The 27,996-nt window shown below is 37.6% G+C and overlaps 2 protein-coding genes across 3 annotated transcripts; one reads left to right on the forward strand and one right to left on the reverse strand.

The window, feature by feature from the left end:
* Positions 1-1,721: 1,721 nt before the first annotated feature.
* Positions 1,722-27,484, forward strand: TFB1M (transcription factor B1, mitochondrial). 2 transcript variants are annotated; one of them, XM_010211991.2, is made up of 7 exons: positions 1,722-1,865; positions 3,529-3,680; positions 5,987-6,095; positions 7,489-7,640; positions 12,638-12,757; positions 24,375-24,502; positions 27,147-27,484. In XM_010211991.2, exons 3-7 carry the CDS (start codon positions 5,987-5,989, stop codon positions 27,406-27,408), a joined length of 771 nt encoding a protein of 256 aa, XP_010210293.2. In that variant the 5' UTR covers positions 1,722-1,865; positions 3,529-3,680; the 3' UTR covers positions 27,409-27,484. The 2 variants fall into 2 exon arrangements, with proteins under 2 accessions (XP_010210293.2, XP_088375731.1); XM_088519605.1 differs by lacking the exon at positions 1,722-1,865 and having other exon boundaries at positions 3,657-3,680; positions 5,987-6,069.
* Positions 16,168-16,896, reverse strand: CLDN20 (claudin 20). The gene has a single exon (XM_010211988.2). It carries the CDS (start codon positions 16,825-16,827, stop codon positions 16,168-16,170), a length of 660 nt encoding a protein of 219 aa, XP_010210290.1. The 5' UTR covers positions 16,828-16,896.
* Positions 27,485-27,996: the final 512 nt, after the last annotated feature.

Raw genomic sequence — 27,996 nt, forward strand, 5'->3', positions numbered from 1 at the left:
AAAATCTGTTATAAATATAACTTAAAGTGGAAGTCAATTGGCAGTTAAGCTCAATGGCTTTTGAAAACGTTAACAACACCCATGTGCCTACTCCCTGGGCTTTGTAGATTGCATTACTACCTACATATAAACATGCCGAATTGAACTACCTGAGGTGAATAAATCATACTTTAACCCATAATGCCATAGCAAATTTTTCCTTATACTCTCCTTTCTTAGACCCTGTTTTACAAGTTTATTACGCTTTAGACCCCCGCTGCTGTGACTGAAGCACAGTCACTGCCATTTTAGGGCCATGCCTCTTTGAGTGGAGCTGCAACAGCTCCAATGGGAGACCCTGCTTTGGGCCCTCCTGCTCAGAGGAAGCAAGATCTCTAATTTGGCAGTAATGCTAGAAAGCACGGCAAAACAGAGAAAATGGGGATAAAACCACTATGTGTACGAAAAGTCAAGTTACTTATTAAATATATTAAGAATATATTAAATAAAAACAAATCAGTATATTAAAAACGTGATGCAGCAACCAGGGCCCAGCAGAACACAGAGCCACGCAGCGCCGCACACACCCCCCCAACGGCCGACTGACTGCGCAGGCGCGCAAGCCACTCCGACTCGCCCCGCCCGCACCGCCGTGCCCTGCCCGCATGCGCGCCACGGCGCCGCGCAGCCGCATGCGCTTTGCAGACGGGAAGCACGGGAGGCGCTTCCTTTTCCGGGTCAGGTCCTAATCCTCGCCGTAGGAAGGCCCGCATCGCCTCCCGCCTACTCGTAAGCCTCCTCCGCCGCGGCGGTGGCCTTGGCGTCTTTACCGGGCCTTAGCCCCGGCCCGTTAAGCGGCGCCGCGCTCCGACTTTCTCTGAGCGCGCTGGCAGCCTCTGCGCCTGCGCCAACCCTGCTCGGCCCCTCCCCTCGGCCACCAGGAGCACGCGCGGGGTCGACGCATGCGCAGGAGGCGGTGGCGGCGGGGTAGGCGGGGTGGCGGGAACGTGCGCGCGTTACCGACCGTGGAAGGCGGAGCCGCCTGTGTCCCCTTTTCCGTGAAAAATCGGTTCCTGTTCAGCCAAGGCTTTGCCCTGGTCGTGAGACACCTGCTGAGATACAAAAAACTGAAAGGTGCTGCCTTAGGAGGCTCTGAGGAGAATAGGGCACCGTGCACGTGCTTTAGGCCGGTGTTCGTTAGTGCCACGGTCTGTAAGGTGTCCACGGAATGTCCTGTCGTCATGCCCAAAACGAACAGAGTTCCTTAAAATAAGCAGCTAAGGCCTGGGCCCGCACCTGGGACTGCTTATCTTTCTGCTTGGAGGAGAAGGTGCTTCTGTGGTTCAGAAACTTAAGAAGTTTCTTTTTTGTTTTGGGGGCAATTTTCATGAAGTACTTCTTGGGTATATGTAACACTTGAAATTCTCACAGACTGCCCTTTATATATGTATGTTTTCCAATTTTAAGTAGTGAAAGATGGAGCAGTTATGAGAGGCTTTTGTTCTGCCTACTGTTTCGGCAAACCTGTGTAACATAACTATTAACCCAAGTGCAACGACTACATGCTTAACATAAGCACTGCATACAGCCATGAAAATACTCATGATTAAAGCTCAGCACGTGTATAATGATGTGTCAGTCTTCCATGGTTTGTGAACTTAAAGTTTTTAGCGTTGTGTGTTCTGGAATCTATTGCATATACTCGAATTCATCTTCTCAATGTCTTAGTAGGAGGAAGGCAGTAGTTTTGGCTGATGGCTGTTCCTGGAAAGGCAGCTGCTTTCCGCCTGCCTCCTCTGCCAACTATTGGAGAGATTATTAAACTCTTCCGTCTCCGAGCACTGAAACAGCTTTCCAGAACTTTCTATTGGATTTGCGATTGACAGGTGAGATGTTTTATGCAATTTTAGCCTCTATAAAATATGTTTCCTGGTTTTCTTCAGAACTCAGATTGTAGCTGAGAGTGTTACATTTGTGTGATGACATCTGTCAAGCTTCCAGTGCTGTGAGCACGACACTCACACCGAGAGGCACTGAGCAGTGGTAAACTTCTACCCGCCATGGCGGCGCTGCTCCTTGGGCACGGGGGTCACAGGGAGGAGGGAGTGGCCTCTTTCCAGTGGTGGCCACCAACAGAACTAGAGGAAACAGCCACAGACTGAAACACCAAAAGTTCCATAGGAACTTAAGGAAAAATTCGTGACAGTGAGGGTGACAGAGCACTGGAACAGGCTGCCCAGAGAGATTGTGGAGTCTCCGTCTCTGGAGATCTTCCAGACCCGCTTGGATGCAGTCCTATGCCACAACAGCCCTTAGTAATATTATTACCGTTCAGGCACTGTCGTAATTTATGGCTTTGATTCAACAGGGAAAGATTTTCTTTTCAAATTTTTGTGTATCTTAAAAAGTACTGTAACTTACTATGTATTTTAATTTTCTGTATACTGTGATTCAAAAGCTTGTGTGTTTATGATTCCTGGGAATGTTGTAGCTTTCTAAGCCAACTAGATTTTTCTGGTCCATTCAGTTGTCTTTAGCTTTGTCTCAGCAATGGGTGACAAAACTGGCAGTGTTCTTCAATTTGTGATGGGACTCTTAACTGTTCTGGGGGTGGCTGGGCTTTGCACTGGTCAGTGTATTATGACACTTCCATGTGTCTGATGATTTGACTACAGTTGAAAACGAAAACTTGATGAAGTTTTAGGGTGTGAGCATAAAACTCAGTTCCCGTTCCTGAATAACCATGCTGCCAGCATGGAATGAAAATGCCTGCATGTGTTCAGCCTAACCTTACATGCAAACAAGACTTCACATATCTTTGGTTTTGAGAACCTTATGGTGTGAGCAGCATATTTTCCGTCATCATTACCCTTTATGCTTCTTATCAATTTGTTTCATTCGCTGCTTTGTTTTAACCTTACTTTACTTTTATTATTTATTTTTTTCTTCCTGGCTGTTATCTCTTCATGTGTTCTAACATTATAGCCTTACTTTTTTATGTGTGTGCAGATATTCCTCATGATCTTTTAGCTGCCACAGTTTCTATAATTACCAGTTGTCTTGATTCCAACTCTTACCTTTACTCTAGCTCTTCCTCCATAAAATTGATCTCTGCATGTTGTAATATTGTTAGTGTTTCACTGCATCCTTTTTCCTTCCTCATTTTCCTCAAAATGGGTTTACTATAGTGAAATACCTTTAAAGTACTGAGACTTTGCAATGATGAATACCAGTATATTCCTGAAGAAGCAGAATAGTGTTGCTGGTTTACAGATGAAAAATAATATTCTGTAATTCTGTAATTAGGGACATTGCACATTAAAGGCTTTATACTGAAAATAGTCATTTTAAACAGCTGAGCGTATGGATGACACAAATCTGAATTCTGTGCAGCTTAGCATGTATGTGATCTTTTAACTGGGATGTGTCATTGTTTGTGTCTATTCTGAGATAAGCACACTTGCATTTCAACAATAAACAATGGGTTTATCTTAGTGAGCTGGATCCTTTGGAAAAATTAGGCTTGGTATGTTTTTTTGTGTCTTACAGATAAGATAGTGAGACAAGCTGGCGAATTGACAAATGCGCATGTGTGTGAAGTGGGCCCTGGGCCAGGGGGAATTACCAGGTCTATCCTCAATGCTGATGTTGCACAACTCCTTTTAGTTGAAAAAGATGCTCGATTTATTCCAGGATTGAAGGTATCAGCCAGAGTAATTTGCATAAGTTTCTGTACAGCATGGAAGAAGAACACTTAAAAATGTTTAAAGATTCAGAGTGTCTTGTTTTGATCTGAACATTTTAAAATAGCTTTACAAGTTCTGTCTGAAGTGTTAATATTTCCTACGTTTCTTCCTGATGTTCAGATATTTTGCTTAGCTTTGACTGGAAGGAGCATAATAATCCATCTGATTGTTTGTTTGAATGCTTTACCTGTTAGTTGAAAAAAAACTGATTAATTACAGCACATATGGAAAAAAAAATTAAACAGGGTTTTAAATTGATTAGATTGCAGGTTGAGATGTGCAAATGAAATAGTAGTTGACGTTCTTTGATGTCTTTTGATCTTATTTTTTCATTCCAATCCTAATGGTTATTCCTTTACTATGTAGCATTTTGCATGCATGTGTATATCTTCAGTTAATACAGTGCAATTAGATTTAATATCCTGATAGAGCAGAATAAGTACTTTATGTTTTCCAAAAACACTCTTAAACTTTATTCCTTTCTATTAAAGTCAGTATAAGTTGGCCGGCTAAATCTAGCAACTAAAAGAGACTCAAGGATCTGTTTAGATTTGATCGTTCCCATAGGGCTCTGCAGGCTCAGGTCATAGCAATTCAAAGGGCTTTCCTTACATTACAGATTAATTCACTGTGTCTTCTGTAGTGAATCAGTAGTGAACAGCCTGCTCACTTGAGAACTGCTACTATCTTTTTGCATGACTGTAAGATGTTAATGACACTACTTATATCCTTAAAATGAATATACGTGTAAATATACCTTCATAGGCTTAGCTGTTGATCATATACAGCATGCTGTTTATGCCCTTTTTTCTTTGGTTTTTTTCACTTTTTTTAAGTGTTAGCAAATGTGTATTTATCGTTTTCTATTTTAAGGTCTCATTTGGGATTGGAGAGAATTTAAGGTTAAATGATAGTGATTTTAGTTAACAGATTTTTTTAAAAAAACGTTTAGAAAGCTTCTGGATTTCCAAAACACAACTACTAAAGCAGGATTTTCTGAATAAAAGCATAATTTTCAGAGTCTGTAATGAATTTTTGGTCTGTAATCTGCTTTACTATTCAGTTAGATTAAATTAGTCATTTTTCATTAGCAACTTACTTATTGAATATGCCTTGGTGAGGTTATTAAATATAAAGATATTACAATTCAGTAACAGTGGATGTAAATGAACAAGTAATATATTACATCTGTTGATATTAAATTTGGTTAAAGTTCTCCCCCAATAACATGATGCATAAAAGAATGATTCTTTTGTGATAATGATGTGGGTTGTAATGCCTCTTTTTCTAGTTTCCCATTAAAAGCTCTATCAAAAACATGCTCATTAGAAGGGCTGAGATTTAAGTAACAGAATTTGTCAAAGATTAACAGTTAGAGTCTGTTACTTAACACTTTGTTTGGGGATATTTATAAAATTACTGATGTAAATCGTTCAGCATTTTTCACTCACTGTTTTTTGGGCTGTGATCTCGATCACCAACTGAAGTTTGGTTCCTTTTTACTGCAAAACTGAAGTGTATGTATGCACACAAAATGAACCATAAGCTGAGAGTCTGTCTATTTTGTCTCGCTTAAAAAAGTCCTCCCTGTGTCATGTGCCCCAGTAGCTGTTAGGCTATTAGGAACGATTTATGAGGAGCAAAAGGCACTCAGCAGGGAATGGATTGAATATAGAATTTTCCCTTTCTTCCGTGTTCTTTATGTCCTTTCAGGTGCCTCTGAAGAGCAAGGGCATCTGCATAATGGAAAATCACTTGGTCCTTACTTTACCCGAAACAATGTTAGCTATACACATTGGTTTTAAAATTGAGAAGGTTTCAGTTTGGTTTTGCAGCCTTTGACTCAAGCAAACAGTACGCTACCATGTTTTTCTGCTGACAAATTAAATGCAGTTCTTATTTATGTTAAGCGTGATGATAAGAAGCCCCAGACACTCTTGACCTAGGTTTTAATTAAGTTGTTTTTTTGTACTTACTACACAGAATTTAACTCATTGAAGGTTGAAAAAGGGATTCCATAGCTGTAAATAGAATCCTTTACAAAATTGCACCTTTAAATTGTTGATGATTAATGTTCACATTTTGAAAGTAAGTATTAATAATGCACACAGTTTTAACTGCTGTCATGCTTTTTAATATACTAGATAATTATAGAGATAAATACACAGGACATGCTTTCATACTTGCTGCTGCTGATGCTGTAAATGGATCTGTTGGATACCTAATGTGAACTACACCTCTTTCTGCTTGATTGTCTGCAGATGCTCTCTGAAGCAGCTCCGGGAAAAGTGCACATTGTTCATGGAGATATTCTTACTTATAATATGGAGAAAGCTTTTCCAAAGCACTTAAAAAAGAACTGGGAGGATGGTTAGTATTTCATTGTGGTTTATTTATTGTTTCATTTTTAAGGTTTCTGAGTTAAATTAAGTTCGTCAATGTAGCTGGAATTCACTCTGTCAGTGTAGATGTTACTCTCTCCTGCTGGTACATTTGGAAGTTAAGAAGAGAGAAGGCAACTAATCTCTCTTATGTTCTAGAAGGGAACAATTAGAGAATCATCTTCTAAGCCAAAAATACAGAGTTTGTGTCACATTCATCTTAGTCCAAATTACGAAAGAGCTTTGCAGTTGTTCTTGCGTTAGCGTGTCCTCACTGTACAATAATAATGACTCTTGGAAAACATAAACGTAAGACAAACAGTATACCTTCTTTCCAGGTTCTTCTTCTTTTGGAATAAGCCCAAGGCCACCTATGTTTTTTTTCCACTGAAGAAACCTCTCTAAATATCTTTAAAACTTGAAGAGAAATAATATTGGTTTTTACTGCTTTGGCTTCAGCAGGCTATCTCTGGCAAATATCAGATATAATCAGAGGCTTTTTTCAAGCCTCGTTTTTTCTTAGGACTTGATTTTGTATCCCTTTTGGAAACGTAACTGTATTAGACAAATGAAAGGCTGGTGCCTGTCAGGAAGATACTTTCCTGTCTGATACTTGTGAACAATCACAAATATGATAGAAGTATCAGAGAGAGCCTAGCAAGTACACACGAAGTAAGGCCTGACAGAAATCCAACTTGAATTCGCTATAATTTATCATTCATATTATTAACCACTATTGTATGTAAGAAACAAGGTTTTATATCTGTCCCATTTTATTGCACCTCTGATTGGTGACCAGGACCTCCACTAATGAAATGCCCACTCATTGAGCAATATGCATAATTTCTGTTGACTAACAGGCAGTCTTGTGGTTACTATTAGACTTTTTGTTTTCAGAGGATTCTTGTGCACAGGCAGAACTGTATCCAGTTGGACTAGTTATTTGGGGATTATGAACAGTCAGTATAATGAACCTGGCATAAAACTATTGAATAGAATGATAAATTTTGGTATTTATTCTTTACCTAAATGTTATAGTATAAAATCATGGAAATGCTGTTGCCTAAAATATATATTTCAGCTGTTCTGGAATAACTCAGCTGAAATCTGTGGATTTATTCTAATATAGATGAAATGGCTAGACACCAAGGCTAGACACTTTTTGTTCAGCTGATGATTTTGAACAGTAATGCAGTTTGATCAGTGTTCTTGATAGATATAGATTGAAATATATAATTTTGATGAGCTATAGTAAAAAATGTTTTCATATTTTAAGTCAAGGTTGATATACACGTTTCTTATTTATAGGCTGTTTCATACCAAAGTCTTATTCAAAATTTTGATAGATTTTTTTTTTCTTTTTGTCCACCAAATGTTAACAGAGCCACCAAATATACATATCATTGGAAATTTGCCCTTCAGTGTTTCAACTCCTCTGATCATCAAATGGCTTGAAAATGTTTCTAATAGGGATGGACCTTTTTTTTATGGCAGGACACAGATGACGTTGACTTTTCAGAAGGAAGTTGGGGAGGTAAGATGTTAATTTCTACTAAAATTTTAAACGTAATAAATACAACTTTGTTCACATGAAATATTTTGCTTATAATTTAAAGTACAAAACCATCTCAGTTGGCTTTAGAAATAAAGTGCTGGTTCAGTTTTCCGTTTGTGTGTCAGTCTTTGGCTATAAATCATGAAGGTGATATTTAATTATCGGCTCAGTTCCTTTCACAGCAAACAAAATTATTATTAAAATTTTCTTTTGTAGGGATGTATTTCCCTAAGGTGCTTAATATGTTCTTTTTGAAGTATATCTGCTTCAACATGAATAGATAACACAACACATTTCTATCTTTAACTTTGACTGTCTGTCATTCATATACCATTTTATCAGTCAGTTTTTTTGTTATGTTCTAATCATCTCAAGAATTACACAAAAAGTTATTTCCTTTGCCCTGTGAGAGAGAGTTTTTACAGCAGCTGCTATTACGATGACTTACTCCAAAGTACTTTCAGACTTAAAAGTCTATTCTACTGTCATTTTATCTGCATTTTGTTCTGTGTAAAAAAAAAAAAAAAAAAAAAAAAAGAAATTTCTGAAACTGATGTGCCAGTTCTTTTTTTTTATGTGATTAGTTCAGTATTCAGAAATATTTGGTTCTCTATGTGACCTAAATGTATATGTTGTTTTAATTTTAATCTTTCAAAATAAAAGCACTAGAAGGAAAATGTTACTGCTTTTTACAGTATGGAATTAACAGTAATTATGTATGCAAGTGGCATGTCTGTTGTAACATTGTGGTCTTAGCAAACCATTCTGTGCCACTATTACGGTGACCTTGCAGTCAAGGTTCAAGGTAAGTGGTGAAGTGGTTCCAGGTGGCTCTAGAGAGCGTTAGCGACAAACATTGAGTATGTAAGAAAAGAGATTGCTTTAGTCATTTCTGAGCTCGCATGGCATTTCTGTTTTCCAGATTGATTTCAGGCCATTACAGATAATACTACATTGCAAAGTATGACATTGAAAAGTATAATAAAAAATGTGAAGTGAGGATACAAAAATCTTGAGGCTGCAGAGTTTTGGGATAGCAGTGGAAAAACATCATATAGCATGGAGAACGTAAATGCACTCTGTACTTTTTATAGCTGTAACCAGCTGTATGTGCCACCAGTGACATGCAGATTATAGTGCTTCTGAGCATAGCTCAAATGGGATGTAAAATACCATGCACTCTAAATTCCTTGTACTTAAAAGGTTGAGAAATTAAAAACATTAGGAAATTGATGATACACGTTCATGTAATGCGTCAGCATTAATTGTGGTTGAGTTGATATTCTGGGACTTCTTGATTCTTGCTCTTAATGTTTGTTTAAACATTGAGCTCGCAGTAAAGACCAAAATTCTTCATTGTGCATGGTTTACATTTCAATAATTGATTTGACATCATGGTATATACATTTTGGAGAGAAGTAGCCTTTCACATGAGACTGTTTTGTCTTATGATTAGCAGGAGGAATGAGAATAAAAATCTGTGTCTCTAAATATCTTAATATTAATACAAGTAATGAATTACATAAAAGTTCAGTACCAGATTAGGTATCTGTGGATTTGTATCTTTTAGAGGAAAATTTCTTATATTCAAAAGAAATCTTATGTTTTTATAAGAATATATGGAGGCCTTATGGAGACCATTAACTTTATAACTAGTTGGAGTATCTTGATTTTAACAATAAGAAAAGTGAAACCAACAGACTTTCTTTTGTGGTCAGGCTCGTTTTAGCTGGTGTAACAAATGGAAAGTTTCTTTGCATTTCTTGCTGATGACACTTTTCTCTGTTTCCTAGTAACACAACTGTTCAGCATAAGTTATGTCAGTTTAGACCTATTGCTGTTGACCTCTCTGTTCTCACCTGATTCAATTAAATTGAGTAAAACCGTTGATGGAAATTGTCAGTTATGTTATCAAATACTGCATTCTGAGACCTATTAAGGACTAAGACCAGATATCTGCAGCAGTGAAAGCAACACAGTGTTGGGCAGATCACTTAGTTAAGATCTCCTCAGTTCTGTGTGGTAAAAATAGCATTGATTTTTTTTTTTGGGGGGGGGGGCGGAGGGAGAAGGAAAAAAAACCTTCAAATCTGCCACCTGAGAGCAGTACATCCTGAGCTCCATTAAAATAAGTCAATTTAAATAGGAGATCCATGGCCCAGAAGCATGAGGAATGAATATCCATTCCCTCTCTAGTTTTCAGTAAATCAGGGTGAATAGCAGCTCACCTAACTGTTCTGCTAAAGTTCTGCAGGCTGGCAGGAGGTGTCATAGCCTGTTAGGTGTGAGGTTGAGGGCAGTAGCCTCTTCCATTGGCACAGCTGGTGTGTTTCTAACTGCTTTGCTATCTAGAGGCATGTTAGAAGAATGTGAGCTTCAGTATTTAACCACTCTATTAACACTGCCGTCTGCTGGTTAAAACGCGCTAATAAAGTAGAAGAACACATATTTTTCAGCAACAAGTGGATGAAAAAATACCATTACATTTTCCTAACTAATACAGGTTAAATATAAATACTCAAGTTTAAAAAAAAATGCAGTTTGGCAGAAACTGGCTTGTGTACTAAAGTGTGTTTAATATTCCTTCATATGGTCCTTTTTCATAGCCTTTGATAATGTAGGTTTTGTATGTTCATGTAGGTTAATTTCTATGACAGATTTTGCAAACTTGCTAATGGACTTTTTAATATGTTTTCATGAAGAAAACCCAAGTAATATGATACTGCTAGCTGAAGAATAAACGAAGTGCTGTGGTGTCAATGAGATAGTCATTGAGAGCAGTTGATAGTAAAAAGATTGAAAGAGATGTTGATTGAAAGAGAAGGCTTGAAAGAGATGTTTAGTTATCACCTTGAGTAAAGTCCACATTAGGTTTCCAAATCTTTGCTCTACTTTATGCTTTGGTAAAATATTAATAATAGATAGGAATATTTTGTCCCTTTAGGTGAACTGTAGCATGGGTAGCTTAGTGCAGATGCTATCTATACTATACTATAAGAACAAAGAAAATCTTGAGACAGAGTGGGGTAAAAAAGCCTACAAAAATTGCTTACGAAAGTACATTCCTAGCCTCTTCTAAAGGTGTTACTGCTCAGAGCTGGATCTTTTTAAGGTCGTGTGTAGCTGAAGTGGAGGAACTGGCTGTCTGAGACGTGTTAGCGTGTTTCAATGCAAGTGGACTGGCTTGTTGAAACTGGCAGTGGAAGGATTCGAATACCTCGCCGTGTGTCTGTCTCCTTGCCATTGTAGGAAAATGAAACATTGCATTGCATGGAGGTTAGGGGAGGGCATAGCTGAGTGCACTGGTAGACTTTCCAGTCTTGGCCTTGGGTTTGGTTTTTTTTTTTTTTTTTTTGCTTTTTCTTTCCTTTTTTTGCTTTCTTTTTTCTCTTTTCAAAGAGTAAAAACCTGCTGGATTTTAATGGATTTCCTCTGAAACAATATTTAAGGTGCTTTTAAATGCTGCTGTATGCAAAAAAAAAAAAAAAAAAATCATTGCACTTTCTTTCTAAAACAACCTCTCTAAAAATACTTTATTTACTTTGTGCTAATAGTTAAATTGCCTTTCAGGGGAGTCTTTTTAAAAAAAATAAAAATAAAATAAAAACTTTGGTGATAGGTTTAATACCTTTTTTAGGCATAGTTTTAATACTCATGGCAGCATTTCATGAGCACAGTTTCCATCTAAAGCTGCATGAGGTACAGATGTTCCCAGATACGCAAATTGCATTTTCATCATTTCTTCGTGATTAAGGGAATGGTAAATAAGAACAAGAATCTTCAAAATTCCATTTTGATTTAATTAATGTAGTGTTATCAAGCTGTTTTTTGAGGATTGTTTTACTTAGGGCCTTTTATGATTAGAACTTGTTTGTGTTAGCAAAACATACAGAACATATTTCTTGACAGATCATGAAAGTGTGGAAAACTTTGTGTGTCTTGATTACTTAATTCTTTTACCTTAATATAATAAAACATTTTGGAGTGTCCTTGCTCCACACGCCTGGATGTTGACAGACAGCTGCTGCTTTGTGTACTTCAGCAGATTGCTGCTCCTGTCTGCTGTCTGAGTTCCTTCCCACTGAGTAAAAGGGAATCTCAGCTGTCTGAGTTCACCATCCAGCATATTGGCTAAAGCTCCAACATGGACAGATCCGTCCTAAGAAGCCCTGTTTGAAGTGGAGATGCCCTCTGTGACACATGATCTCTCCAACTGCCTCTACGGTGGGGGCAGAAGTCTTAACAAACCAGAGTGACGAACTGCCGAAGGACTGGGACATCTCTGGATTCCCACAGAATCCAGCTGCCAAAAGTGTTGCACTATTTATTTACTTAGTCGACAAGACTAACATACAGAATTTTTGATAACCCTCATGAGAAATTTCTTGTTGTATTCTGCGAATTACTGAGTTGAACTGTTAAATGCTCTGTATTGCTAGGTATTCTTAAATTACATAAAGTGGATACAATGTCCTTATATCGGTAGTAGCCATAGAGTAGTTTATAATGCAGAAATTTTGTGAGGTGTTTTTCAAGTTTGTGGAGCTCAATTTGTTCTTGATAGGGAATTGATACAGACGCAGTGTAAAGAAAGAATATACCAATACTGTCAATAACTGAGACGTTTGAATTGAATCCAGCAGTCAGAAGTGCTTTAGTCTTCTATGTTCATACAAAATTATTTTGACTTCCACAAAGTTTTACAGAAGGTGACTTTGCTGCATTTCATTTGCATTTGACTGCAAGGCAGTGAAATGTATATTAATATGATAAGGGAAATACTATTTTATGGGGGGAAGAAAAGAATTCTAAATGGATGGGGTGTAAAGATTGGTTTAACTGTTACTTTTTTTTCCTTTTTTTTTTTCTTTAGTCAATGTGTCTTTACCTTAGATTATACTGAAAATATGGCTTTAGTATATTTTCCTCTTGGTCAATTCAGTTTTGCTGATTCTAATGTTTTGATTCTTCCATAGAGGCTCACAGCTAAGCCAGGAGGTAGGCAACGCAGCAGACTGTCCATCATGGCTCAGCACCTCTGCTCTGTTGAAAACACTTTCATAATTCCAGGTGAAGCCTTTGTTCCACAGCCGCAGGTAAGGATCGATGTCTTTCTCTGATTTTTTGATTAACTTTTCAGTCAAGTAGTAGAATGCTGTAGATTTATCTGGTGGAGAAATTCCCTGAATGGTGAGACGTTGTGTATAAATAAATAAATAAAGGGTGGTAATGAGAGGTGTCAAATGCGTGTAATTCGCTTTAAAGCCTTTGGAGTTAGGAACTGGAAGTGTTAGTAGTGTACGGAATCAAATTGAAGAGCAGTGTGCCTGTGGTCAAAGAGTCACAGATTACCCAAAAGCTAACAAAAGAAATATTAAAACAGCATTAATCTCTGGAATTTTGTGTCAAAAACTGTCTCAGCCAAAGCATTGATGGCACTTGTGAGCCTAAAGCATTTTAGGTAATGATATGCAGATATTTTGTCAAAGTGGATCATAATTTATCATGCTTTGGAGGATAGATGAATGATTAGCTAAAACAGTGGGGAGGATCATTCCTTCATGGACATATATAGATATATAGCTTCTACTTTGAGCTGTGTTATTTTTCTGATGAATCTAGTAGTAGTCATCTCAGATGAGGGTTAGTGAACTCCAGGTTTATTATTTTAGTTTGAGTACTGTTGTGTACTTTCTTTTCCTCTCTGCTGTGACTTAACTATACATCAAGCTTACGGATTTCCTGTGAGTGAATTTTGATTTATAACTTATACCATGATATTAAACATAGTTTTAGTAGTTCAAAAATTAATTCTACTATTTCTGATTATTTTCTCTTTTAAGAAACCATTGCAATTCAGTTGTGATGATACATCCACATATAGTACAGGTTGAAGCAAAAATTAAAATGCTTGTTTCTCTTTGTAACGTTTTTCTCCACTTTAAAGAAGATCCCCATAGCAAGACCTGTAATGTAAGGTCATGACTTAATTTTGTACTAATGATGAATAGTGACGCTTCTTTAGGAGAATGCCATTAAAGTCGTTGAAAAGCACTAGCAATATGCCTTTTTTTTTTTCTTAAGAGGCCAATAATCAAGAACTATTTTAAGTATCTGATATTGTAAATGAATATATGTTTTTAGTGAGAGTAAAGGAGGAATTTTTTTTTTTGAGGATGTTTTTGGAAAGAGCTTCTGGAAGTCCTCTCACCATTAAGCCTGTGAAATAGTGTTCAGTTCCAATTTTCACCTATTTTCTTTTAAATATTGGATTTAAGTTTGAGGATATGGTAGTGCTAGTGCAGTCAAAAGTCTTTTGCTGACTAAATCTCAAACTTAGGAAGCTATGACTAATATTCCTACTTTCTCTACCAAAAAGACCTTAGTTGCCTCAGAGCACCTTTCCCATAGAGTCCTGGTAAATGTCTTAGCATAGAAATCCTGCAGTCAGTTGGTGATCAGTTGAATAAAGACTTCTCAAAAAAAGACACTAAGGTAAAAGCAAGAATGTATTTATTAATACATTTCTTTGAGCATAAACAAATGCTGACCACATGCCAAAAGCAGAAAATACAAGTCACTCAGGCCTGGCACCTGTTTCAATATACCTTTTTTTCCTTCAGTATATCTTCTGTGTTGAACCTATTTGTTTTAGCACTAGATTAACATATGACTTCAGATACTACAATTGCAGATAGAACTGCTCTTGTCATGGAAGGTTGTTGCAGTGTATTGTAATTTAAATAGCTCAATGCTCAGATTTTATTTCATAGATACACAAAGAACTTCAGGTGTAAACTGCATATAGTTTTAGCAATAAAAGTTTGAGCTCTGTGTGTAACACATCTGTGTGTAACAGATGAAGAGGTCATTTTTGCTTGTAAAGCAAAGTGGAATTACTGCCTCTTATCTGTGCTTTCATATTAAAACTTATTTGGTTCTTGTTTAATAAATGTCAGTTCGAACTCGCGTTAGCAATGATCACAGCTTACTGTTAATGCCAGAGCCCTTACTAAGGGTTGACAGGCGTGCTTTTGGGAATGTTTACTTTGTTTGTCTAAGGAATGAAAAATATTTCAACAGTACCTATAAAAGTGGAGATGTAATAAACTCTTGATTATGGAACAGAATGGTGCTGTACAACATTGTGTCTAACAAAGAAAATCTGGGGTTCTGCCCATATTTCAATCTCTGCATTAATGAACAACTGCTGAATAGATTGGATTAATAGATAGGAATTCAAAATTATTCCCTAATAATAGTGGTACAAGTAAGCTGTAGTTCCTTTCAGAGGTTATGGAACAAAGACTTGGCATTATTGGGTGTAATATAAGTTTCACCTTCTCAAATGCTGTGATAGAGTATTTTAATTTTTGCAACAGGTCTTTTATGCTAACTGTATATATAAAATTACTGCTGTTCTGTAGTATACGAGTGAACTTGAGGTAATAACCTGGCAACCAAGAGTGGTATGGGAATAAGAAAAATTTTTAAGTTGCCTTTGTTGTAAGGATTGTCCACTGTTACCATATTCCTAAGTTCTCCTTAGAAGGCTAGAAATGCACAAGACACAGTAAGTGGTAGCTGTAGTGTATCAGCTGTAAAAGCTGCTTTGAGAAAGTGTGAGCCAGAACACTCAGAGATTTTTCTCGTATGTAGTTACTTAGTGTGTGTTTTCCTGTGTGTTTTCCTTATGAAGTTTTCAGAAGTCTTCTTATTCATAGTGCCACTTCTGATCCTGTGTTGCTCTTCAAATCTAGCATTTTTGTGTAGCATTTGTTGTGTAGTAGATTTGTAGCAACTGAAGAATGCCTAATAGTCATTTCTTTTACAATTAGAAGTGAAAACTCACAGCAGGTAGCAGTTTGGGTAGGAGAATAATTTTTTTTGACAATATCTGAATGATAGTGTTAATTCTTCAGCCTGATATGCAGATATAAAATACTGTTTAGCAGAGGGAAATTTTTTCAAAATATATTTTTTAAAAAAGAAATCTAGTTGGCAAGGCATTTGAGAACTGAAAGTGCAAGGCAGATTTGTCTTAAAAACCAATGAATAGAGCTTCTTGGACAGCGAGTGCTTCCTTTTTTACTTTCATCTCAATTAAAATAAAAAATGAAAAGTAAATTGCATCACCACACATCATACATTACTGATAGTCAGATTTGCTAAATAGGTGTCAATGTATTTTAAGCATCTTTGCTCTAACAAACTATCAATTTAATTGTACTGAGAACTGCGGTTTAAAATGGTTCCTTTTTCTCCAGTAAATTTTATTTGGAAAGCCAGAAAGAACCAGTTTTGCAAAAGCATTAGAAAAAATCCTCTTGCAGCAGACTTAAGCTTTGTTTCCTACCTTTCCTACCTCATTCTTTTTGCTGATGTCATTAAATGTAAAAATGCCTTACTAAAAATTGCAGCCTTGACATGAGAAAAATATGTGTTCTTTAAAATGAGCAGGCTTAGAAAAGCCTGTTTAGAAAATAGCACAAAAAAAGCTTCAGATTTACACATAGTCCTTCAGGTTGTAACCTGCATTGCTCTCTTGCTGTGTGGATGGGAAGTGCTGCTGTTTTGCAGGGTAAATCCATGGTCCTTGCTGCTTTTTAAAACAGGAAGTGCAGAAGATCACACCTGCGGTAAGCAGAAACCCTGCTGAAATGAATCCTATATAGACAGCTCCTCCCGGTTCGTGTTTGCTGCTCTCCGGAATTGTTGTGTCCAGAAAATTGGAGATTATTTCTCTTGTGTACCAAGATGTTGGTACTAATCCAAAGATTCCTGAAAGAATGAAGCAGACGCCTCCCGCGAAACAAGTGTGGCCTTTGCTGTCGGTGTCCCCTCCGAACTTGGTGCATTTCATCCCAACTGTCGTGATGCAAATCCCGAAAGCTGCTAGGATACAAGACAGTACCATGGTGGTCCGTGCAGCCTGGATGTAGACAGGGAGAGAGAGCACAGAGTATTTCAGGGTACAGCTGAACATCCCAGTGCTGTACCACGTGCAGTCCATCCACAGCCCTTGCATCTGCGTTATGGCCGTTATGATATTGGAACCAACATCCGCGTTTATCTTCCAGTTAGGTAGGAGAGTGGCCGTGATGTCTCCAAAAATGCCAAGCAAAGCTAGAATAAAAGCAAAGCACTGCAGACCTGCCGATGCCATGGGGATGAGTTGCTGTCACCTTTTGTCTCCTTGTTTCTCTCTCGCAAATGTGCGCAACTGGTTGGTAGCTTCGCAGCCAAAGCTGGAGCCGTCTCTCTGTGTGATGGGGAGAGGGGAGGGGGGAGGAGAAAGGCGGGGGGAAGAAAAAGAAATCAGCAAACAAAAGAGCTTGCATTTAAAATTAGAGCTATCTGAATGAATATCTGAACGTGACCCTGTAGCAGATGAGAGCAGCTGAGCAGCTGTGCAGAAGGTACTTGAACAGAAATGATGACAAATGGACGGTGCTTTAGAATTGATTGTAAGGAGCTGCCTGTGTGGACACGACTGCCAGCCAGCCAGCCAGCGTGGCTTGTTTTGCTGAAGTTGTGTTCAGCTGCAATGCACAGACCGCTGGCTTGCTCTGCAAAAGCATGTTGTAAGTGAACACTAAAAACCTGCGGATTTATAAGCCATTCTGGACAAATACTGTGACGGAAAAGAAATATCACTCATAAAATACCTTTTCTTAAACATGGAATAGGTGGTTGCAGTCTGTTCCTGTTAGCTATTTTTATAACTGTGAACATTGATAATATTTTCTTTTCTATAAAGTATGGTTAAAAGTCACCCTTTTATTTCAGCTGTTGAAACTTGATTCTATCTAATAAATGTCTCCAAATTTAATGCTTTTGATGGAATGAGATGGTGTATAGGTTTTGCTCTATTCTCATAGTAAAGTGGCCACGTATCTAAGTATGTGTTCTAAATTAACATTTATTTTCAGAAATAGGATTCTTGGTCCTTGACTTAGACCAACAAACTGGAACAAGAGTCTCTTACAAGAGAAAATAAAATACATTCTTCTCTTTCACATAAAATACTTCAGCGCACTGATAAGGAAAAGCTCTGCTGTGTTAAGTCCTTTTATTTATTTGTTTGTTTATGGTCATTTGTCTGCCTGAAATCACTAGCAAATTTGCCACGTAGTATTTCTTTCAAAATTCTTTGCAAAACTACGTTCTACTTTTCTTACATGAATGGTCAAATTACTTTTGACAAGAAAGAACATATAAGTAGTATTATAAAATGGCTGTGCGTGTGGGAATGCAGAACTGTTGCTGTTACATCAGTTGAGGCTTTGGGACAGCAGATAGAGTAAAATCATTTGAAACCTGTGGGTTAGGATAAGCTAAAGGTGTCCTGCATTTGGAGTTGGGGTGTGCAGTTGACAGATTGAATATTTTTTAGCCTGATAAAGAGAAGTTTTTAGTTTGAAATATGATTTCTAAGACCTGCTGTTTTAATTGATTCTTAACTTTTTATATTGTCCAAATATGAAGAAAATATTAAAATGGTCTTCGGTAGTAGAACTTTTGGAAAAAAAGATGAAATAGTAGGGGATAAAGTTGAAATAAGTGGAACACAAAATCTCTGTAGCGTTGTACTTATTTCACTTTATTATCTGTAAGATGACCATGATTGATGAATATGTATTCTTTCTAAGCAACAAAGTTTTCAACAGCATTATGTAGGAAGTAATCTGTAAGTGAACTAGAATTTATTTACTGTCCTTAGTCCAGGTAATTATTTGAAGATGTGCTATTTCTGTCATGCATATATTTTTTAAAAGGCTTATAATTAAGGTGAGGATACTAACAGCTACTCAGTTTTAAAATACTGTCTCAAAGGTTTGGTTATTTCAAAATCCTTTCAATGTGTTTGAACTGTGAGGAGCTGCTTGGACGAACACGTATAATTTGCTGCATAATATCCCCCATGAGAGGTGGCGGAGCTTCTTTCGCCCAAGGAACTGACAGGTCTAGATAGTGCAAAACTCTCATTCGGAAGCATAGGCTGGATCAGCTGATTAATAGCATGAGCCTTTCTTGTTGCTGCTTTCTTTTTTTTAATTTCAGCATATTCAAACATGCAAACACCAACCCAAAGCACTGCAAACAGTAGTCATACATTATAGCTAATGGGGTGAAATAAATCAAAGGCACGACAAACTCAAGTATAAGCACTATACAGTGTAATAAAAGATACAGATATTTTACGTTCCTCTGTGTAGCACTTACTGCCGGATATGAGGTCTAAGATGTTTTCTTCACTGTAGATGCCCTGGAAAAATGCAAGTTCTCTTGAACAGAGCTATCCCTTCTCATATAAAACTGCATTGGCTTGTATTAACAAAAATTTCTCAGAGTGCTGCTGTTTTTTCTCTCTTCTCTCGGAGTGTTGTTCTTTTTCTCTCTTCGAAGTGCAGTACTGCTGCTTGTTCCCTCTGTTAGTTCCATCCACCAGAGAATAAAGGATTACTTTGTTTAATGAGTTTTGTTTGATAAACACTTAGTAAGGGAAAGCAAAGAGATTACAGAGAAAAATATTAATGGAAACCATTAGTCCAAGATATGTGGAAACATAGATTCTAAGATGAGAACAGCAAACAGTGACAACAGCAAGAAAATGTTGAGAAATCAGAAATTGTATAGAGTTTTGTATTTTTAAAAGTAGGGATAGAAATCATTTCCGCCAAACTGAGAGCTAGAGCCAGAGGGTGTTTTTTTTAATCACGGATAATCTCCTTATGAGTTTACATTTCCTAGGAAAGCGCTATGCAATATGTTTTAATTTGTAATTGGAAGCGCAGTACATTTCAACTACCGAACTCTCTCCCTAACAGCCATCTGTACGAGAGCCCCTCTCTCCCATAGGCTTAGCCATCTGTACGTTTTCCTTTACTCTGTTGTCTTTCCGCAAGTCTGTGCAAGTGAATGAAGGAATGAAGCCTGCTGGTAAGGCTTATACAGTAACTGTAGAGAATTGGGTAAGTGGCCTCACCAAGTGCGTGTGTGAAATCAAGAAGTTTGGGGAAGGAATCCTGCTTACGGGAGCAGTGCTACAACCATACGTTCTGCACCTAATTTATGCTTTCCATGTGATCTTGTTTGCTTTACAAAAGGTTTGGGAAACAAAGTCATTTTCTTTATTTTTGTCTTCTACTGAAGAACATTTGATATCCTTCGAAACATATAGGAGTTTTCCTTTTGGACAAGGTGAAATTTAATAGCTTGACCATTGACCCATCTGGGAGTTTCTAAAACCTCTGTTTGGCTCTTGTGTGGCGATTCAGTAAGTGCCATATAAGTTAATGTAATGTATACATTTTGACATAAGATGATTAGATGTTCTTGAAGTTTTTCCTGCTTGTCAAAAACTTTCTGCAGTCCTGGGAAATCTTTTAAACACTACTGTTAAAAAAAAATGTGGATGTATTTGTAAAAGTGTGTCAGGTCTCATAAATCTATTTGGAGTTCTTTGGAGCAGTTAGAGAATGTAGGGACCAGAGTGTGATTTACCCAGGCTGAACACATTCCTATGCACAGACCACAAAGGGTGATGGGATATTCTGGACAAAATCTGCTGTTTGCTTGGCCTGTCTCAGTGCTCCTTTCTCCACACATGAGCTGCCTGTCACTGCTGGAGACAGTATTTAGTCTTGATGGAGCTTTGATTTGAACTTGTACGTGTGTTACATTTGTATATTTTTAGTTTATATCAGTAAAACTCACCAATACCTTCCCTATTTGTAAAGTATTTGGGGAATGAGTGTTAAGATATATCATCAGAATTAATCAACTTTTGTCTAAAAATGGCCTTTGATCTTTGATTTTACCACTGTTGTTTTGGAGGAGGTAGGAAGGGACATCGGATGAAATTAAACACCAAGAGCCAAAAAAAAAAAAAAAAAAAAAAAAAACCCCTGGCTCTTTTAAGTTTTAACTTACAAAGGCAAAATATTCTAGGGAAATTTTCTAAACCCCGAGACTGATTTGAGCCTTGCACTAGTGTAAATGGAGGTGAATTATAACAAAGCTATTGTTATGTGAGGATTAGATTATTCTTGTTAGTGCAGTGGCACAATTATTTTCTGTTAGAAGTGAGTCGAAATGAAACCCTCATATCAGAACAAGAAAGCTGTGAGATTGGCATGTCTGGTTTTGGACTTAATGTTCCTCTTTGTTGTAGATGGACAAAATTCTGCTACTGAACACTTGGTTTGTGGAAATTCTGACTTAGAAGTACCTCTTTTGGAGACAAGCACTCTGTTATTATGAAGTTTTACTACACTCTACTTAGATTTCAGTTCCTTATAGAGGAAGTGGCAGCTTGGAAAAGCATAGGTGAAAAAATAGCTTGTAAAATAGTTTGCAAAATAGCTTTGTTGTGAGATGCATGTATTGCCTAACATAAGACCTTTACTGCCAACAATTAGTAAATTAGTAAAAAATTGTTTCATTTCAGGTCATCGTGATTTAGAGTGTTGATTTTATCAGCCAGGGAGCAGGCTACTCTGAGTTAAATTGTATTCTTGCAATGTGTTCATGCAGCCTTAGAACATAAAACTTCATTGTACTGAAGATATACTTGAATGGCAGGAGGAGAATTACTGCTGCACTATTCAGAGTTCAGCCTGTATCAGTGGAGTGATGTGTTTGTTGATTATTTTCTAAGGAGTATTATTTCGTAAAGTTTTCCAAAGTGTTTGGGAAAAATAAAAAGGTACTAATAAAATTATCCTGAAGTAACTTGTAAATGCCTTTGTGTACAGTATATGGGTTTTTGTAATTCTGCTCTCTATTTTATGCATATTAAAACGTTAGGGGAAAATAGCACGTACGGCTCTCAAGCAGCGGCCAATTTCAAGCGAAGAGCTTTGCCCTGCATCTGTTGCTGTAGTAACCAGGCAGCTTTCCTGGGGTTCCAAAGAAAACAGCGCCTACAATGGAGCAAATGCTGCAAAGTGTTGGGTTTTGTTTCAGAAGTAGAAATTATTGCCCACTAGCCTTGCGATTGAGCTGTTTTTCTCTTTAGTAGAACCCTGCATCTGCTGGTGGGGGGGTTTCCCTTCCATAATTCTTGCTGAAGATGCAGCTCCTATTCCTGAAAACAAGAGTCCTCCTAGCTCACTTTATAACAGTTCTGCAGACTGAGAGGACAAGGAGATCCCAAGCAGTCTCTGACAGATTTCTGGTCCCTATTTTGAGTGGGCAAATGTGTTGTTTTATTTCATGGCAAAATTGTAAATAAATGTTTATATGTGTAAATAAGCTCTTGTGTTTCTGTGCAAGGTGCTAGATGGTCAGGTGTAGTATGCACTTGCATGTCCAGGTGCTGCATTTTCCCCTAATCATTGGATCCTTTTCTTTTTAAGGAATATGAGTGATTTACATTTACATTTACCTGTCATGAGTGCCCATGGGTTTTGGCTGCAGTCTAAACTTGCAGCCACATTCAGATGTTCGTTACACTGCTGTGAGTCTAAAAGAACAACAGCTGGGGTTTTTGTTTGTTTGTTTGTTTGTTTGTTTTCCTGTAATGAAATCATCTTTCTGGAATAAAAATCTAGATGTCGGCTTTTGCTTGTCCTTGGTTAAAGCCAAGTTGTGGATAAGGTTTTTCAACATCAGTATTCGGGTTATGACCCGCTCATTTTTTAGCGCACTTAATAGGTTTGTTGGAAAATCCTGTTCTGTGTTTGGACTCGTTATTTTATCTGTGGTGATCTGCTTTTGTACCTTCCTCCGAACAATTTTATGTTACAGTCCAGAGCAGGGCATCTAGTATCCTTGACTGCTTTCAGGGCAGCTGCACGCTTTGAAGCTGAATGTCGTTTAAGCAAGGATCTGATCCCAAGCGAGTGTGTTCCAAGCAAGGATCTGATCCCAAGGAAGTACTTTCCAGAGCAAAGCATATCCCGATACATTTATTGGGCCACAGAGAAGTGGAGTTGGTTTCTGCATCTGTGGTCATAGAGGCAGTATCTCAGCCAGGCTAATGAGTGTGGGTATTTAGTGGGTGGCACTAGCAGTATTGCTTCCATTCTGGAGGAGGTTGGATTGCAGTGAGGAGCAGACTCCGTTTGGGGCAGGTTTCTGTTTGTACCTGCAATATTTTTTTATACCTCTTGTCAAAACAGCATTTCATTTCTTTTTTTTTTCTCTGACATACAGTGTGAGCTCAAGTTTCCTTTTGGTCCCATGGTCTTCCTAGTAGTTTGCTGTAGTTAGTGTAGGAACTATCAGCACCTGAAGAATTTAGAAGTTGCTTTGGAGAAGGTGTTTATTTGCATTTCTGTCTACAGATTACATCTGTCAGGTTTTGCTTTGTTACCTCACTTTTTAAAAGAAACTCTTAGAACCTTTTTATAATACTTACATTTTATTCATTTAAATAATTTTACAAGCTTACTGTTGACTCCAACTTTCAGAAAAAATGTGAAATAGAGAAGAATACTCTGTAGCATATACTTGATAATATTGATAATATTATCAGTAATACTGTTAATATTGAAAACTTGCTGTATGTTTTTTCATCACCACATTTAATCCGTTTTTTTTTTTCCCTTTCTCCAGCCAGTATTGCCTTTCAGACCTTTGGAAAAGATGGATCATTCTCTGATTTCTTTTTTTTTTTTTCTTTTTGATAGGAGACTGTATTTTTTTAACAGTTGGGCATGTAAAAATTTTGTCATAATTCAGTGTCAGTATTATACAGATTTTCTGTGTGCTCTTCCACAGAAAATTTTCTGTACTTGTTCCTATCCTGTTTGGAAGATTACACTTTAGCGTATTTTTCAATCTTGTTCTGAACTGGATTTTTAGCCCAGCCTGTTACAATAGAGAGGTGTGAATGCATAAGTTCGTTTAGTTTCTTCATTTATATATGATAAAATGTGGATTTTCTTAATACATGTATGCACCTTTGAGTGTATACATGTGTATGTATGTCTATCCATAGATATATATGTAGGATGTTCTTTCATTCTTTCTCTAGTCACAGGGGAAGTGTGTGAATCGAGCTGACTTTAGAACTATAAAAAAAAAAACACGTTTGAAGGGCAATCTGTGCAGAAACGTTCAAGTGTGATTTAGAGTGAACTATGATACACTGTGTAAATATAAAGTTCATTTGGCACTTAAATTGATTGTGAACTTATTTCTACTTTCTGTTCTTTTGACTAAACTAGAATTTTAAAATGTTAATGTGTTGAAAAGCAATTCCTTGGCTCACATATCAGAAAAGCCCTAGAGCAATAGAAAACATGTAGGGAATGAGTTTGATTTCTAATTATAATATCAATTTTCTCCAACTGCCCTTCAGCCTGGAGAGTGAATATTGTCTCATTTGTATATCATGTCGGAATTGCCTTGTGGAAAGATCTGAAGAAAGACACGCTAATTACTTTACAGATTACATGGAGGTTGTTCCAGATGGAGCAAGTATCATGGGGGAAAAAGTATTAACTGTTAATGGAATGTGAGCTAATCAGAAATACGTAGATAACTGAGAAAGATAAAAATTCAGCAGGACTTTGAAAGTTAAGGCAAATCTTTATATTCGATTAGTGTGACATGAGTCACCACACAGCTATATTATCTGTCACAGTAATGTCTTCTTTTGTCTGATGGATTCCTGATGTCTAACCTGTAAATTTAGGAAGAAGATGTCTCAAATGAATATGTATAAATCAAATATCTTGGTATTTTGTTTTTCCTTATTAGGTGGATGTGGCCGTAGTGCATTTCACTCCTCTGGTGCAACCAAAGATACAACAACCCTTTAAGCTTGTAGAAAAAGTCGTTCAAAGTGTTTTTCAGTTTAGAAGAAAATATTGCTGCCGTGGAATTGGGTAAGGACCTTTCATGAAGAATTCTCTTTCAGATACTGTTTTGCAAATGCATCAACTGTTAAATCAGTCAAGAAGCACCCTTAGCTATATATTTTTGTGTTTATGCATGCTGTTTACATTTGTAACTGCTTAAAAGCCAATATAGTTCATCAGATGTTGCATGTATTGCTTTCTGCTGAAACTATGTAACAATTACTGCATTTTTTGTTAATGAAGTCGAAGCTGTTTGTTTGTTAAACTTTTTTACTGAGATAAATTGGTGATAGTCTTTCTCAGACCTTAAAAAAGGCACAAAAATACAAGCAACTACACAAATGCTATTGAGGTGTAAGTAAGTAAGTTGAGCATCAGCATAATGATATTGTTTAAGTAAAAGTAAGTTTAAAATTCTAAATTGAAGCTTGCAGTATGAAGAGGGAGCATGTACTTGATCTGTGGGAAAGTGTACTTATTTATGTAGGGATAATGTCAAAAGGTAAAAATTCCTCTCGCTCTCTCTCTAGGCTTCCATTTCATGGTATTCTTACTGCCTCTTTAAATTTTATGCCAGATAAGGAGCCCTATCTGGCTGAGGGGCGACCACTGCAGCCTGTTCTGCAGGGATAGCTCGCTAACCCCTAGCACAGACACCCGTGCCTGGCTTGCTCAGTAAGGGGCGGCCCTGCAGGAACACGCACCAGGCCGAGCGGCTCTTAGGGAAGGAGAGGCGTTGGCTGCCATTTGGGCTGTGGGCTGGATAATGCAGGGCATGATTTGGTCCTCAAGCAGCCTGGAGTTAGCCTGGGCACCACCCATACAGGCCCTGTATGTCACTAGTATTAAGGCAAGCATAGAATTCTGCCTCTGGTATTCTGTGGGGAGAGTATGGATTTTTGCTTGCGGTAGCATTGGTGTCTGTCAAACATTTGATCTAAAATGAGTGCTGATGTGCTCATTTCAAATATGTGTTTGTTCAGAAAATGAGAGACCTGCCGCCCCAACACCAAGTGAGTTAGCATTTGATTTTTCAATTTTGTTTGTGAAAGAAAGAATGTTAGCAGAAGGCACATGTTGCTTTAGGTGGAATATGCTTGTCAAAAAGTTTCTCAAATGCATCCGTTGTGTAAGGTCAGAGCGCTAGAAGTGCTTTACATTCTTTTGAGGGAAAGAGGGGGAAGCTGCACGTCACATATCCCATAGCAGCTTATCATGCTTTAGTCTAGCATGCAGCTAAGGAACACAATCTTCTTATGCTTTAGCTGACCTGAGAAAAAGCATGGCAGAGTCTGGTTTATAATAGGGGCTATTGAGTTAGTTATAGCTAACACAGTGTATGAAAACAAGGTAGTATGTGTGTAACATCTATGAGCTACAGGAAACATGGCAGTAAAAGACTAAACATGTCTATAAAGAAGAATTAAAAATTTTTTGCATTACTCTTCACAAAGAGGGTTTATGTACACGCTAGTACGCAAGCTAGTGCATAGCCTAGGTTTAAAGACAATTAAGTGTTTTGGAGTCAAACTACATTTTTTAACTACTCATTCAGATGTGAGAATAATGGGAGGGAGAGATAGCAAAATCAGCATTGATACATTTCAACCTTGCTGACGGGCATGCTGAAATAATTGTGGAGGGTTTTTTTTGTTTTTGTATTTTGACCATGTGCTTGAGTAGCACATGCTTCAGTCTAGTCTGAGAAATCCCTTCCCTCTCCTGTCGCTTTAAACCCTTTCTTAAGTTCTGTCTGCCCAACCATCACTTACCTAAAGCTTTTAGACTAGCTTGTCCAGGCAACCTGCAGAAAAAAGGGCTGGGAAAGATGCATTGTAATAAAGGCATTTTTAGTTCTTTCTTACCTACGTACGACCGAGGCAGATGATCTGAAAGTGGGATGAAGCCTATGCACCAAACACACACAGATTTCTGCCTCCCTGCCCTCATATCAACTAGGGACGACTGCTAATAAAAAGCTAGTTCCCTAGTGCTTTTAGTAGTTTCCATAATGCACTTTTTGTGAGACACTGACCAGGCACTTGAAATAATAACACTCACTCATTAAGATTTGGGGAACTTGTAAGAGGGGCTAATGCTTCTGGTAGCAAATAGAGTACAGGAAGTGATGGGACTTCTTATGATCAGTGACCATAAAGTAAGTAAAATCTAACTCTAGGCACCCTTTTCAAGTTGTAAATATTACAAGTGAATGATTATTAAATATGCCTTTCTCTTCTTTCTTGACTTCTTTTTTTTTCCTGGCATTCGCTTGGCAGTATTAAGGAAGTGATATCCATGTCTTTCCCCCTGGAATGGAACACTTGTCTTGAGAGTCATGCGTTTTGGCTCTGATTTTGTTTGCACAAAGTCTACTGTGTTGTTGCTCTTTAAGTATAGGCTAATTCTAATACAGCTATGTAAGCTGTTCAAAATGTTAGCATAACCATTCATTGCTGTGTTTAATGTAGGACATATGTATGTACTTTCCTGTGTTATAAATAAATTGCATTTGTAGAAAAAAGGCTCTTGTATCCATTTAGTTAGGCAGTGAGACAGCTAAGGTAATGACATACTTAAATATTAAACCTATATTAAATACAATCCCAAGAGACTACTTTCGTTCTGAGGGGAAAATGAGTAATTTGGTTGCCTTTGTTTTCCCGTTTAGGATTTTGTTTCCTGAAAGGGAACGCTTGAAAAAAACAGAAGAACTGATGATGGCGGCAGATGTTGATCCAACTTTGCGTCCTGTTCAGCTCTCCATGTCACACTTCAGTAATCTGTGCAATGGCTATAGGAAAATGTGTGATGAAGACCCAAACCTTTTCGCATACAATTACAGAGAAGAACTAAGGCAGAAGAAGAGATTACCTAAAAAAAATTCCAGTTACTCAGCATGGATTGAAGAGGAGGAAGAGGAGAAGAATTAGCTCTAACAAACAGCTGTAATTTCAGCAGACTTTTTTTTTTCCAAGTCTTTGATCTAGAGATGTTGATTCAGTAAAAGAAGATGTATATATATTCCTACATCTGTTCATATGTCAAAGATACACTTTTGAGAAAGTCCTGGAGGAGAGGGCTTTCCTGTTTTATTCATTTATTACATTCAGCTGTAGAAATAATGAAAGGACATTCCAGTTAAAGGTGCCTGTGAGTTCTGTGTACTTCATGGAATGGACAGAGCACATGGCAAAACTAAGGTTTGTTTTGTGAGCCCTGTAATGAAGCTGGGAAACTTCTGAACTGATCAGGTTTGTATGAAAAGTGCAGTACTGAATCAGAAGAAAATCACTTTTTGTACTCCAGCATGTAACATGGTGGGTGGGGGTGTGTGTGTGTGTGTGTGTGTGTGTGTTCTTTACATCCTGGAACATCCTATTGTGCAGAGTAATTTAAAAAACAAAAGCTGTGTATAAATATACTCAAGCGACCAGCTTAAAGGAGGATAAAGTGCACAGATTACTTTAAGGTCTGCTAATACTCCTTCTCATTTATGCCAAACCAAAGAACTCAGGGCT

The sequence above is a fragment of the Tinamus guttatus genome, unplaced genomic scaffold (genome assembly GCF_059628265.1).
Source record: "Tinamus guttatus ecotype Peru unplaced genomic scaffold, ASM5962826v1 Tinamus_guttatus_pri_ptg000063l, whole genome shotgun sequence".
In the NCBI taxonomy this organism is placed as follows: Eukaryota; Metazoa; Chordata; class Aves; order Tinamiformes; family Tinamidae; genus Tinamus; species Tinamus guttatus.